The 14,255-nt window shown below is 34.9% G+C and overlaps 1 protein-coding gene across 2 annotated transcripts in view; it reads left to right on the forward strand.

Moving 5' to 3' along the window:
* The window catches only part of PPP4R2 (protein phosphatase 4, regulatory subunit 2), a 53,887-nt gene extending 43,186 nt beyond the window's left edge, over positions 1–10,701 (forward strand). The window contains exons 4-10 of one of the 2 annotated variants that reach the window (XM_010862001.1): positions 2,646–2,739; positions 4,174–4,211; positions 5,008–5,082; positions 5,321–5,458; positions 6,131–6,420; positions 6,676–6,851; positions 8,492–10,701. In XM_010862001.1, coding sequence (XP_010860303.1) covers positions 2,646–2,739; positions 4,174–4,211; positions 5,008–5,082; positions 5,321–5,458; positions 6,131–6,420; positions 6,676–6,851; positions 8,492–8,512 — 832 coding nt within the window. In that variant the 3' untranslated portion in view covers positions 8,513–10,701. Of the gene's footprint in view, positions 1–2,645; positions 2,740–4,173; positions 4,212–5,007; positions 5,083–5,320; positions 5,459–6,130; positions 6,421–6,675; positions 8,440–8,491 lie in introns of those variants that run through there. The other variant, XM_010862000.1, reaches the window with a different exon arrangement.
* Positions 10,702–14,255: the final 3,554 nt, after the last annotated feature.

Raw genomic sequence — 14,255 nt, forward strand, 5'->3', positions numbered from 1 at the left:
ATGTTGTAGACATTTTTTGGGGGTTTGCTTAACAAAATGCGTGCTAATCATATCCTTAATAAGTTATTTTCCGGTTCCTTATGTAATCTTAATTTTCGTCTTACGATGTAGACAAGTAATATATAGGTAATGCAAAGTAAACGGAATGCATTTTAAATAACTCAAAATATTTTTCTACTTAATTGTTTCACAGTGCACCTTTACTAATAAATATCTTTCCCCATTCTCCCAATTTCAGGATTCTGGTTCATATTTTTCATTGAGAGTTAGTCGTGTTCATTTTTGCTCTTTTTTTTCTTCTTAGCACATGTCTTAATTTAGCTAGTGATAATTTTTTATTAGAAGAATTGTTAATGTTTTCAGGAAACTGTCTTGTGTGCTGTGTAAACTGTTGTGTAGTGGAAGAGAAAGAGAAAGCAGACCTGTCATAGAGTTGTACCAAGCATTCATTTTGGATTTACCTGGTTTATTTTTATACCTTCTTTTAAAGACCCACCTCAAATTAAGTGTTCCCATTTTTATGTTCGATTCCCTGGCATACAATTTATTCTTTCTCTGTAGCACTGTGTACACAATTTTATTAGCGTTTGTTGTCATAATTGTTTACCTTAAGTGTCTTTCAAGTCTGCTATTGAGTAAACTATAGTCAGCTCTCATGTTTACATAAAAGATTAAAAAGTACTTAATCTTAAATGCAGTTGTCGAAATTATAATAATTGTTTCCCGTGGGTACTTTGATTTACAGGAAGTGTTTGTATTTTAAAACTGTTCACTTGAGTGAGAGTTGTATAACATCTTAGTGCCATCTATTGGACACTTGGTAAAATGACTTAAAAAGCTTCTGAAAATGTTTTAATTGTAAACTTACTTTGTCATAGGCTGACATGTTATGCAAACATAATACATTTTTCTTTCTAAAGCAGTATTGACATTTACCCACAAATACAGTGTTAATAATTGACTACCATTTTATCTACTTTTCTAGAGAAAATTAGCCAAAACATTTTAGTCTAAAACCATGATTAAGCAAGAAGTTGGAAGATTCTCATCTTTTATGGTTAATTTTAATTTAAGAGAAACACGGCTGTCAGTGTGTAAAGGAAATTTAGTTGAAGGAATAGATATAAATAGACAATATCTGTTTAAGTATTTGGTAAATAGTATTTGAGTGTAAGTATTTGGTAAATAGTATTTGCGTGTCCTTAATACTGGATCCTACCTTGCTTATTTTGTAAAATGTATAAAAACTTTTAATTACAGTATCACTCTGAGAGCTTCATTGAGGGAATAGGGTTGGGGGGGCAGTATGTGGGTGTTTAGGATTTGGAAAGCAATGAGCTCAGCGAGGGGCAACATATTGGTATGCCACTAATATTCTGAAGTCCATGATGGTAATATATATATATATATATAAATTATATATTGAATGTCATGTATGTGAAGAGATCCTGCCCTTAAGAAGCTTTCAAATATGAAAAAAAGACACACTTTGGAAAAACAAGATACTTTATTTTGACAGTGTATTTTACTCTGATTTTGAAATGTAAAAAGTAATAAGACTCAGAAACTCAAAGAACTTGGCTAAAAGAGTAGTACTGATGCTAAGAATATAAGAACTAAATATTGTTGGTCCAGCTAGAAAATGTACATTTATAATTTTATGTGTGTGTGATATAGTGGAAGACAGAACATGGAATTTGAAGTTTGAGAACCTGAGTTTGAGTTCTGCACTCACTAAATTGCCTTCCATTGTGGGAGAGAAAGAATTTTGTGTTGAACTGCCTGTAAACAATAAACAACTTGGTAAATAATAACTATTTGAGGCTTTATAATTGTCTTTATAAGGAGAATAAGTAGATTTCATGTGACAAATACTGAAGTCTTGAAGTTTACATACACGTTTTAGCTGCATTTATCATTATTTCGTGAGATTTTGCTATTCATATTGTAATTCTGAGGAATGCTAATAGTGTGTGAGATAAAAACTCACTGATTTATAAAATCATTTCAGGTTCAATTTATGTCTCAGGTTTGTATTTTCTATGATCAAGTGAAAATTTGATTGTGGTTGTTAAGTATTTGGTAAACTTGTCAGTAAGGTACTTACCAAATATATGTAGTGTGTGTGTTTGTATGTATTTTAAGTTTGGTGAAACATGTAGCTTGTATATAAAATTGTATTATGGAGCAGAACTGTATAATACTTTTTCATTGGAATCACTTTTTGTATTCTGATAACATTTGTAGTTTATTTGAACACTGTAAAAAAAACTTGGTGTGCAAAAGAATGCTTGAGAAAGTTTATGTATTAAGTAGACTCTCACTTGTTTGTGTTGCCTCTCTTATAAACTTAAAATTGAATTATCATAAATAAGAATGTTAAAATTTTTTCTCAGTTTTGAAGCTTTCTGTTCATTTTGGATGTTCTTTTTAAGGGATGGAGGGGGAAATTTTTTTTTTTTTTTTAAAGAGAACAGGTGTGCTTCTTGTTTTGCCTAATTTTAGGTGATTCATCCATTCATTTGTAGCATTTTCTTTTGTAGCTTAACATGGGTGACTAGATAAAGCTTGAAATGGCGAGAGTAATGGTTCTAATTTTCTTGAAAATTAATAACCTTAAACTATAAAATTATATTCTTTTGCAGTATACCTTTTACTATTCAGCGACTATGTGAATTACTAACAGATCCAAGGAGAAACTATACGGGAACAGACAAATTTCTCAGAGGAGTAGAAAAGGTATGTATTGTATAATGGGGTTATATTAAACTGTAGCATAATAGATTTTCTTTGAATAGACTCTACTTCAGGCATCTTGTCTTGAAATAGGTTTTTCAGCCTACCTGAAGTTTTTCCCAAATTGTGTTCTAAGTTTCAGAGAAAGATTTAATAAGAGGAAGGCAGAAGAATGCTTGGGAAAAGCAGTTTATTATTGTCTCTTGGAAATTCTTAATTTATCTTAACATATTAACAGTTCTGAGAAGTTCTGTAATTGATATCTTAAAAATAGAGGGTTTTGCAAACTTACCTATAGAATTCTTTAGTTTTAGAATTCAGAGGTACACAACTTGGAAAATCACTAATACAAGGTATTGAGAAGAATTATGTCACATTTAAGAATAGGAGAAGAATTGGGTTTTTTGTGGGTGAGGAGATGTTAGAGGGCAGAGCATTCTGAACAAAGGAAATAATCTGAGAGGCAACTACATCAAAGTGTTTCAGGGAATGAAAAGCAAGTCATTGGCTTGTGTGGAGCAAAGAATGAAGGAAGGAACTGCATGTGAACTGAGATGTGGACCATTGGTTTTGCTAATTCCTATAGCGATTGCTCCTAAAATATAGTCTAGTATACATTTTAAGGTTCTTTTCAAATCTGTTCATTTTACCCTTGGAGCAGGAATCCAAAATCATTACCTAGTGATTTAAAATAGATCTTAGGGTCTAACTGGATTAATGTGTTTGTTGAACTCTGAGGGCAGGAAGCTGAGATGGTTCTTCAGTACTTAACAGTTCAAAGACTTAAGTACTTAAATTTTGGCACTCTTTGGATGAAGAGGCAGTGTCACAGGAGTCATAGTTGTGTGACTGTGGGCCAGTTACGTATCCAAGTCTTGGTTTCCTCATCTGTAAAATGTGGACCATAACAGTTCTGTGAGGAGGATTAAATATAAAGCACTTACTTTGGCTCAGCAAGCTTTCAATGAATATTAAACCATTGATAAAGTTATGATTATCAGGAGGGTTATAAAAAGGTTTGCGTCTCTTTCCCTGCGTTGTATCATGCTACACATCAAGATTTTGAGTGGGTGCTGCTTTACCGGGAATTTATTATTACAAGGCCAGAATACTTCAGCCTCTAAATAGCTTGGTAAGAGGACATGGTTCTGTTCTATTACATACAGTACATAAAACACATGATGGCAGGGTTCCAAAGCAACTGAGGAAAAATGAGACTGACAAAACAAATAGCTTAGTAAGTTATTAGATTTTAGTCTGTTGCTACTGTTTTAGTTTTTGCTTTTTTATTGAAGGGTTTTGTTTTTAGCCATTTCTTTTATTAGTAAAAATATAATACATGGAAACTTGATACCAGGGTGATTTCGGGAAATTAAAAAGAGGTAAACTTTATGTTGTACATTTCCTCATATTAATCAGTAAATGTTGTTATTGCAGAATGTGATGGTTGTTAGCTGTGTTTATCCCTCCTCAGAGTAAGTATAGCTACTTTTCTTTTTTCCTAGTATATTATATTCTGTTCTTTCATTTTTAATATATGCCTTAAAAATATATTACAATTATTTTATATGTAGTTAAGCATGGTAACATTTGTAAATACTTAACAAAACTACCAACCAGTTCCCAGAGTAGAATATTACCAATAAACATTACCTATATATTTTTCCATTGAAAAGATTTGTATTAAATAGATTCATGATTTACTGCAATCTTACATTGTTGGATTTATGTACTATCTTGATGACATTGCTCTTCATGATGGACTGTTATTTCTGATTGTCATGAGTTAAATAGTAAATTTAGGTAGCTGTGTAGGGCACATTCCTTGGTACCACTGGTAATTTTACTAGGAGTGGATGTCCTGGGATTATGAAAAGTTTAGCACAGTGTCCATGGCTTCCTTTGAATATCAGTAATGTCTCCCCTACTTCCACCAAAAAAATCTATTTATTCACTGCTAAATGTGTTCCCTAAGGATATGAGTGAAGGAAGAGGGATTGTAGGAAAATATTGCCCTCTGTTGAGAAGTATTTGTTTAATGGTTAAAATACCTGATTTCATAGAATGATTATGGTGAATTTGTTTCAGAACTCTTGAAGAATATATTTGTATATTGTTAAATGAGATACTAGGATAATTTCATGGTTATTTCTCTAAGAAGTCTTTTGTTTGATTCTGTGACATTGAAGTCTTACAAAAGATCTTTTAGACCCTTGACTTTTATCAAAGTTAACTGAACTATCCATTAAAAAAATTTTTTCCCTCTCATAGGAAGAACAATTCCAATAGTTTAAATCGAATGAATGGTGTTATGTTTCCTGGAAATTCACCAAGTTACACTGAGAGGTGAGATTATTGATTTTTTATTATTCAAAGAGCTGCAGTTTCTTAATTTTGAATAGGAAACTCAATGTACTTTTTAAAAATTGGGAATTTTATGGGAGGTATAGGATGATATACCAAAAAGAATTAATTTGGTGACCCTTGGTTCTGAAAGTATTTCTGTGATGTGTGCATATAAACCTTGGGAGGGATGACTTTTTTACAAAAATTGGGAAAATGATGTTCATTTCTCTTACCATAGGTCTAATATAAATGGGCCTGGAACACCCAGGCCACTTAATCGACCAAAAATTCCTTTGTCAGTTCCCATGACAACAAACGGCTTGCCTGAGAGCACAGACAGCAAAGAGTCAAAGCAAAATGAGGACAAAAATCACAGGTTTGTATGTGATTTATTTTTGAAAACAAATGTTTTCCCAAAAAAGTGACATTTATGGATGATTTTTTTATTAAAAAAAATAAATTTTATTTATTATTTACTGTTGTTTTGAGAAGGAGAAAATATTTTAATGCACTTAAAAAGGGCATTAGCATATGCTGATGATGGGCAGAGAAAAGACTTAATTGCTTGTTTGGGAAGATTCTATTTATAATAGGGTGTTAAGAAAATGATCATGATATATTTTTTTCTTTTAGAAAATTACTTGGAGAAGATACTTGTAAATGAGTTCAAATTCTGTGAATCATTTCTCTTCGTAGATCATAAAAGGAAGTCTTTTTATTGATATCCCATCTCAAGTTTTCTTATCACATTAAGGGAAAGGAGTGAGAGGAATTAAGAGTATGTCTCGGTGGGGAACTTGTAGTTTTATTGTAAGAGGACATTTAACTCACTGAAGAATTGAACACAAAGGTCATGTAATTCATTGAGTAGTCCTAGTGGGAAATGTTAAACAGTTTAGGTGTCCTTGGAATTATTCTCTTGTTTTTCTTTGCCCAGATGTTACAATTTAACTTGCACAGTGAAAGTTACATATTATTAGATCTTAAAAATAGAATGTAAAGGATGAAGAAACAGTTTTATTAATGACACTTTAAAAAATATTTACAGTGACTCTTCAACATCTGAATCAGAAGTTTCCTCGGTGAGCCCTATAAAAAATAAACATCCAGACGAAGATACTGTGGAGGCAGAAGGGCATGAGGTAAAAAGACTCAGGTTCGACAAAGAAAGTGAAGTCAGAGAGATGGCCAGTCAAACATCTTCCAGTGAAATTTCTTCAGTTATGGTAGAAGAAACAGAATCTCCATCTTCATCTCAGAATAAAGACAAAGAAAGTAGTTGTACCAGGCAGCACTGTACAGAAGAGGAGGAAGAAGAGGATGAGGAGGAAGAAGAAGGTATTTAGAGACCATCTGTAAAAGGGTGGAGTAAGGAGATCCTCAAATTCTTGTACTTCATTTTTGCCTGAAAGAATTTAACATAATGGAACTCCTTATAATGCTGATGTTGGGTTTTTTCTCCCACCTGTATGTAGTTGCTGCTGAGTTTCAGGGGATATGATTTGAACTGTAGAATATCAGAATTCATGAAACTTAACTGTGGAGGTATTTTGAAAATCAAATTTAACTACAACAACATTTGCTTATTTTTAGAGTCTTTTATGACATCAAGAGAAATGATCGCAGAAAGAAAAAATCAAGAAAAAGAATCTGATGATGCCTTAACTGTGAATGAAGAGACTTCTGAGGAAAATAATCAAATGGAAGAATCTGATCTGACTCAAGTTGAGAGAGGTTTACATTCTGAAGGTAGTGAAAATACAGGCCCTGTAAGTAGTGGTTCTGATTGCCATGAAACCGAAGAATTAGTAGGATCCAATTCCAGTAAAACTGGAGAGATTCTCTCAGAATCATCCATGGAAAATGACGAAGCCACAGAAGTCACAGATGAACCAATGGAACAAGACTAACTATTTAGAAATATTTAGATGCAGTATTTTACATACAGTTCTGGTTTTACACTGTATAAAACGTTTATGTAACAAAGTGGACCTTTAGTTTTACAAGAGAAGCAGGTTGTAAAATAAAATACTTTATGGGGTAAATCCTAAAAGAGTTATTCATGTGAGAACTGTGAATATCAGCTCCTCTGGGTCCTGCTTACCGCTGACTTTTTTTTGGTCTGGTCAAATCAGTGGTTTGTGTATAGATTTTTTTTTTTTTTTTTTTTTTAGGGTTAAAAATTTTAAACTGGAAAATAATTATAATTTTGAAAACTTTTTTGGAGATTATCACACTTAGTTTATTACATATGCAAGAAAGCTTTTGTCTTGTCTCTTTCTGACAGCTCTAGTAGTTTTCATATTTTGGTCATAGTTTGAGCATTTTAACATGTGAACTCTATAGGGTTTCATGCTGGTTTCCAGATTTTATTGTTTGACTATGTACAATGGAACTTTAAGTCATATATACATATATATATTATTCTAAGGGGGAAATGTTATATTTTTCTGTTTCTATAAGAGATGAATACAGTGGATACTTTTTCTATTGGTAATGATTGAGTTCACCTCTTTCAGAAGACATTTTCTTTCTCTTCTGAGTAATTCAGATAAAATCTGGCCCCTGTGAAACCCTGGAAATCTTACGTCTGTTGAAATACCAGGTTAAACACATTCCAAGAGATCTGTTCAAACTAAATTCTTTTGTATACTTCTGAGGTGCCTGAGAAAAATACTTCATTATTTATGAGAAAATGTGCTTTATCTTGGAAATTGTGTTCAAACATTTAGCTTACTATTTTGTAGAATGAATGCTTATAAAGCTGACATGAGACCATCTCAGAAGAACCAGGCTGGTTCCTTTACTTTTTGCTTGCTTTTCTGAACCTTGTGAATATTACACATTTCTTTCTAAATTATTCTAGAGTATACAAATGTCAATGGTATGAAACACCACTGTACTGGAAAAATTAATATATTACTTTAGTAATGTACCGGAGCTAAATGACTGAAGCTTTAGGGGTGCATAGAAGCCACCGTAATTTGTATGACATTTTGAAGTGAATTAAATATTTTTGAACATGCTTCTTCGACAGCCAGTGTTATATTTTTCAGATCAACACAAAGCACAATGGTTACTCTAAACTCAATATTTTCAAATTCACATATTTAAAAGTCATGCGCAAGCTGCAACTTCCCTGTCTAAATTACTGGCTGCCAAATTTATACCTGTTTCTTCAGCTGTACCTTTTGATATTTAGAATTTTTAAATTTCTGTAAAGTAGATTTTGTAGAATGTAATGTGTTCACTGCCTTTGTGAAGCGGTATATAATTGTATAATTTCTGTGTGTAAACTGAATGCTTGGGCTTTCAATACAGTATTCATATAAAGCAATAAATATTAATGTTATGAAATACTCGAGTACATTTTTATCAAAATATACAAGAATCCCTTTTTTAATTTCAGATACCTGAAGTACACAGATGAACTGATAAAACCGATGCAAACATTTTCTCACACTGTATCATACGCTCTGGGGTGACTTGGGCAGCCACCACAAGTTTTGCATTTTGACTACTTCAATTGCTATGACTAAAACTACCAAAATGAGCTGGCTCCGTTTATGTCTGTCGGGTATTATACTACTGACTGACTTGATTGTCAGGTTCACAGCAGCTAGATGATATATTTGTGAAATATGTCTCATAGTTGGAATAAAAACTGAGTATTGATTTATTTACTGTATCCAAGAGAGAAGAAAAATCACACATTGTAAATTTTTTTAAGAACTTTGCAAAAAATGTTAAAGCAAATTTTAAATGTGTGACATTCATTTGTAGTGACCTATTCTTTATTTTGTTAAGGGATATTTTGCCAATGAAAATAGATTTTAAACATTTTAAGTTTAGAAATTTTGAAATTTTCTTTAGAATATTTATGAAATCATTGTCAATAAACCTATTCTTTAAGATCCTGTGACCTTTTGATATTTTTTATTTTAATTGTGCCATGGACCACTTGTAAACTGAATTACTTTTGTTGGATATAAGTTGAAGATTTAGCATCATGACTTTGAGGTCTGTGGTTTTATTTGTATACTTGCAGTTGCTATTTTTGCAAGGGCAAATGTATTTCTTTATTAAATAAAGTATAATAATGGTGAATGTACCAAAATGCCATCACTCAACTCTATGAGAGATCTGCATTTTAATCTATAGTGTAATAGTTTTAATATTTATTAGATATTCTTATGTTGATCATAGATCAAACTTGTTGCTGTTTATACAGATAATTGTAGAATGCTCATGGAATATTTTCTTTAGGATAGATGGGATACTTCTGTAGTAAAACTGGGAAACCTTGTTCAGCTGGTTACTGATGTCTGGTGGGAAGTAAACTTCCTCATGTATGCATAGATGCACTTACAGAGACTTTGCTTCATGAAAATGTCAGTTCTGATAGTAACGGATTCAGATGTGTACTTTTAAAAGGCTAATTTTAGGAACATTTTCTTAACACACATCAGCAAAGTCATAAAAGATCTAAATGAAGAAATAAGACCTCTGATTAAAAATATTATTTTCTGTTTGTCTTGAGCAGATTGTTTACCTGTTAGACTCTAGACTCTGAACCCAGCATGTAAAAGAATTTGAAATGCTAATGAGAGTGAGAATATATATGTAATACGTTTTTAGCACTTTTCCTTTTAAAAAAGTAAAAGCACTCTAGAACATTTTTAAAAATAAATCTTTGGTTCTGAAAATATTGGTGAACAGAAATGAGCAGTGGGAAGTGTCCTATTTTAAGTGTTGATTATTAGATAAATTTAATCCACTTAGGGTTTATTGTAACTAGGCCTTTGAAAAGTGTGGGTGGAGGATTAGAATTGCCTATCGGAGCTATAAAAACCCTCTGGCTTGAAAAGGCATCCCAGAAATTCTGGGTAAGAAGGTGTGGCCTGTTAAAACATGGAGGTTCAGAGTATTTTGTTTTGCTGGTGTAGATAGGCATGTACTTATGCATTTTTGCATTTGTAAAATCAGCAATTTTTCAGATAATGTAATATACTAGTTTACTTATAAAGGTACTTGGGGCAGAATCTAAAGCTATGATGTTTGATTCTGAGAAATGTAACGTGGTAAGGACAGAAATGGAACTTGTAGAACCAAAGGAAATAAAAATTCTGGATAGTGTTTCAAAATGTCTTCTGAACAGGAGTTTCTTAAATACATTGGTTTTGATCAAATGAAGCTCAGTTCTCTCTTGAGATTTGTGCTAATCATAAGATGATTGAATGCAAAAACACCTTGTAATTTCATATGGACTTATTATAATTAGGTTTATTGGATTATTGGCCTAATAAGAATGCTAGTATGTATTGGTTAGAATATATCTAATATTTCACATTTTAAAAATAATTAGTATACTTTCTTCAGAATTTTCTTTTATTTCAACTTGGAGCCTAGATTACTTTGCCAAATAAATGTATTATTTTCATAATGCAATAAAATATAAATTAGAAGAATTAATCTATGTGTGGAGTTACTTTATTTGCCATAATTGTGTGAAATTAATAAAAATACATTCTCAGTTCTGAAAATACTGATGAACAGAAATGAGCAGTGGGAAATGGCCTATTTTGAATGTTGATTATTAGATTTAATATGTGGTTTATTAAATACCTTTGAAAAGTGTGAATGGAGCATTAGAATTGCCTATCAGGGCTATAAAACCCTCTGGCTTGAAAAGGGATCCCGGAAATTCTGGGTAAGGAGGAGTGGCCTGTTAAAGCATGGAGCTTCAGAGTATTTTGTTCTGCCAGTGTAGGTGTGTTTTGCCCCACCCCCTGCCCTGTCTTCTCTTACCTTAGGTGGTTTTCAGGTTCCACAAGCATTTCTTGGTCCATAGGGAGAAGAGCGTAATGCATGACTTCATTACAGCTCTTGTTGCTTAAGTGATAACGGTATTTCTGCAGAGATGGTTCATCTGAGCAACTCAAACCTGGTATCTAAAAAAACCCAGATTTAACATGCAGAAATTTATCTTGGTGTAATTTGGTGCTAGTTGGCATGTGCAGATGTACATTTTTATTAGAATAATTTTAGAAGTGTCAGTTTTAGACATCTACTTAGTATGAAAAGTGAAAGTGAAGTCCCTCAGTCGTGTCTGACTCTTTGCGACCCCATGGACTGTAGCCTACCAGGCTCCCTCTGTCCATGGGATTTTCCAGGCAAGAGTACCGGAGTGGGTTGCTATTTCCTTCTCCAGGGGATCTTCCTTACCCAGGGATTGAACCCAGGTCTTCTGCCTTGCAGGCAGACGCTTTACTGTCTGAGCCACAAGTCACCCTAAGGGGAAAATACAGATTCCATTTTCAGTTCTGAGTTCTCATTTCTTCATACTTGGTACTGCACAGTAGGTGATAGGAAATAATGACATCTGTGGCTCTGAATTCAGAACATAGTACAAATCTGGATGTTTCTGAGTTTAAATATTGAATTGCAGTTTATCCATATTTAATCTCTCACTTCTGCCAACATTATTATTTGGGCTTCCCTGGTAGCTCAGCTGGTAAAGAGACCCCCTACAATGCAGGAGACCACAGTTCAATTCCTGGGTCGAGAAGATCTGCTGGAGAAGGAATAGGCTACTCACTCCAGTATTAAACATAGGTAGTACAGAGTTTTGGGGTTACTGATAGGAAAACTTACTCTTCTACTGACTAGGAATAAGATGCATGATCTCTGGCCCACCTGCCCATTTAGAACGAAGAGTGCACTACCGTCATATTTTGACAGTGTTAGAGCAGCAGACCTGTAGAAAGTCACCACCACACCACACCCTCGCCTGGTAGGGGACAGGTGTTTATTCAAGTGGCAAGTTGGGTCATTAGCAAAGTCCTGCTTTAATCTGTGATGGGGCTTGACATTTGGTCAAGAACGCGTTGCTTCAAGAAATCTTCACTGTTGAGTAGTTTTGCAAGTCTTAACTGTGCCTGTGTTTGCTGAGACTTTGAGGGCTAAATACATGGTCATTATTTAGCTGTCTTCATTTTGAGTCATTGTTTTTCTCTCCATTGCTTGTGATGCTACAGAACGGGAAGGCAAGCTTAATTGATGGTGACTAAATTCCCATATACATTCAAGGATGTATGCGATCTCCCACTTTGAATCTAGGCACCTGAAATTTTTAGGTGGCAACTTGTATGAATTGCCGTGTATGGGGAGAGCTAAAAGAGTAGACCCGGTCCATTCAGTTGTGTTTGGAGAACAATAGCTGCCAGTGTTTAGCAAAGGGCGGCTTGTGACTTGAAGAGATGCACAGGACAGACAGTGCAGTTGTGGCAGTCTGGGAAGTCCTCTCGGTTTAGGTGGGGTTTGGTTTGGCCTTGAGGGGTGAGCAGCACAACCAAGGAGGCAGCATGGTATAAATGGTCAGAGTATAGAGGTGTGGGCGAAGTCACAGCGTTGTGTCCCCTCCTGAGGTTCCTTGGGTAAATTACAATTTTCTCATTTATACAGTGGGGAAAATAACTCTCTTCCTGGGAGGGTTATTGGGAGCATTCAAGGTAATTATGGTTTTAAAGCTAGACCTAGTTCAGGACCTGAAGTTTCTTTTAAAGAGGAGACTCATGTATGGGGAGACAGGTGTTGTCCCTGGGGAATACAACTTTGCTGGAATCCAAGTTTGAATCCTGGTCAATACCTGGTAATAGTAAGCTTCAACTGAGCACTGACTTTATGGTCTGTGTGTCTGTAGCTGTGTCGTACATTGTCTCAACCTTCCCAACAACCCTATGAGGTGTTTAGTATCCCCATTTTACAGATGAGCTGTTTGAGTTAACGGCAACTGACCCTGGAGCCCTTTGAAGATGGATGGTGAGTCCAAAGCCCAATGATGGTTATCAATTATGCTTAGGCGATGCCTAGTCTTGGGAGACCTGTAGACTTAGGGTGAGGGCAACAGAGAGGATGCCATTCCAGATATCTGAAGATTTGCAGAGACACTCGGATTTGCCCACGAACCCGAACAGACCCAAGGCTTCATTAGTCACAAACCCAAGCTCTTGGTTTCACACTGCATGAACTTCACCATCTAACTTCATGTTTTTTTCTATTATCACCCATGTTTTTCCAGCTAGACATTCTGAGTACATGATCAGTGGTGGTTTTTTAATGCATTTTTAAAGTTAGCACGCACACAGCTGGCAAAAATTCAAATAGAACAGTATATATCAGACAGTTACTGTCCTACTTCCATTGCTTCCAGATCCCTCCGTTATATTCTCCACCTGAACCGGAAGGGAGATGCCCAGTACCATCCAGGTTAGGACTGGAGAGCAAAGATCTGGGGTCGATTCCCTGGGTTTCAGTCCCAGCTCTGCCTCTGCTGGCTGTGTGACCTCTGTGCGACTGGAAAATAAGGTCCCAACTTGACAAGGCTGTAATGAGGATTAACCACTAGAAAAGAGCTTTACATGTAGTAATAAGCACTGCATGTATATTCCCTGGTGGCTGTGAGGTCAAAAACAGTATTATACAGAAACCTATCTTTCCAAAGTTCACCTAATTCCACTGCAAGCACAGTGTTGGTCTCTTCCTATTCCCTGGCTTCCCTTTCCATAGTGGCTCTACGTTATACAATGGGATATCCGTGGCCTTTTTTTTCCTTCCCTGTTTAATACATTTGTGTGGTAATTCTTCTATATCAGTGCCTGGAAAGCCACCCCAGTCATTTTAACAGGGATGTAATATTTCTGTGGTAGATGAACCACAGTTTATTTAACCAGGTGGCCTCATGTGACCTTTGCCTTGTGGCCAGTTTGCTTAGTGTGAGCAGTTTGGGACATTAAAAAATTAGCCCTTCCAACCCCTTCTCTGGAAAACAACAAAAAGTAACCAAGCTATTTGGGTCTCAATAATCCTTAAAGAATTATTATGTGTAAAACAGACATCCTTGCCCCTGGTGATGTGGTAGAAGGAAGAATGGGGAATTATCTGTCAGGCAAACCATACTTCAAGCCATCTAAATTGTGTTGAAAGAAAATAAACCGCCCGTGGAAGCATGGGACAAGCTTAGTGATATTCTTGCACAGAGCTTGCGTCAGTCACAACAGCCTCCTGGCGAATTTTGCTGGTTGTTTGCCCTGCGGGGGCTTGTGATAGTCCTGCAATGCAACAAAACACAGCTTCACTTCTTTGTAACTATATAATATTTTCTTTCTTAGACT

This window comes from Bison bison, unplaced genomic scaffold (genome assembly GCF_000754665.1).
Source record: "Bison bison bison isolate TAMUID 2011002044 unplaced genomic scaffold, Bison_UMD1.0 scf7180017864474, whole genome shotgun sequence".
Lineage (NCBI taxonomy): Eukaryota > Metazoa > Chordata > Mammalia > Artiodactyla > Bovidae > Bison > Bison bison.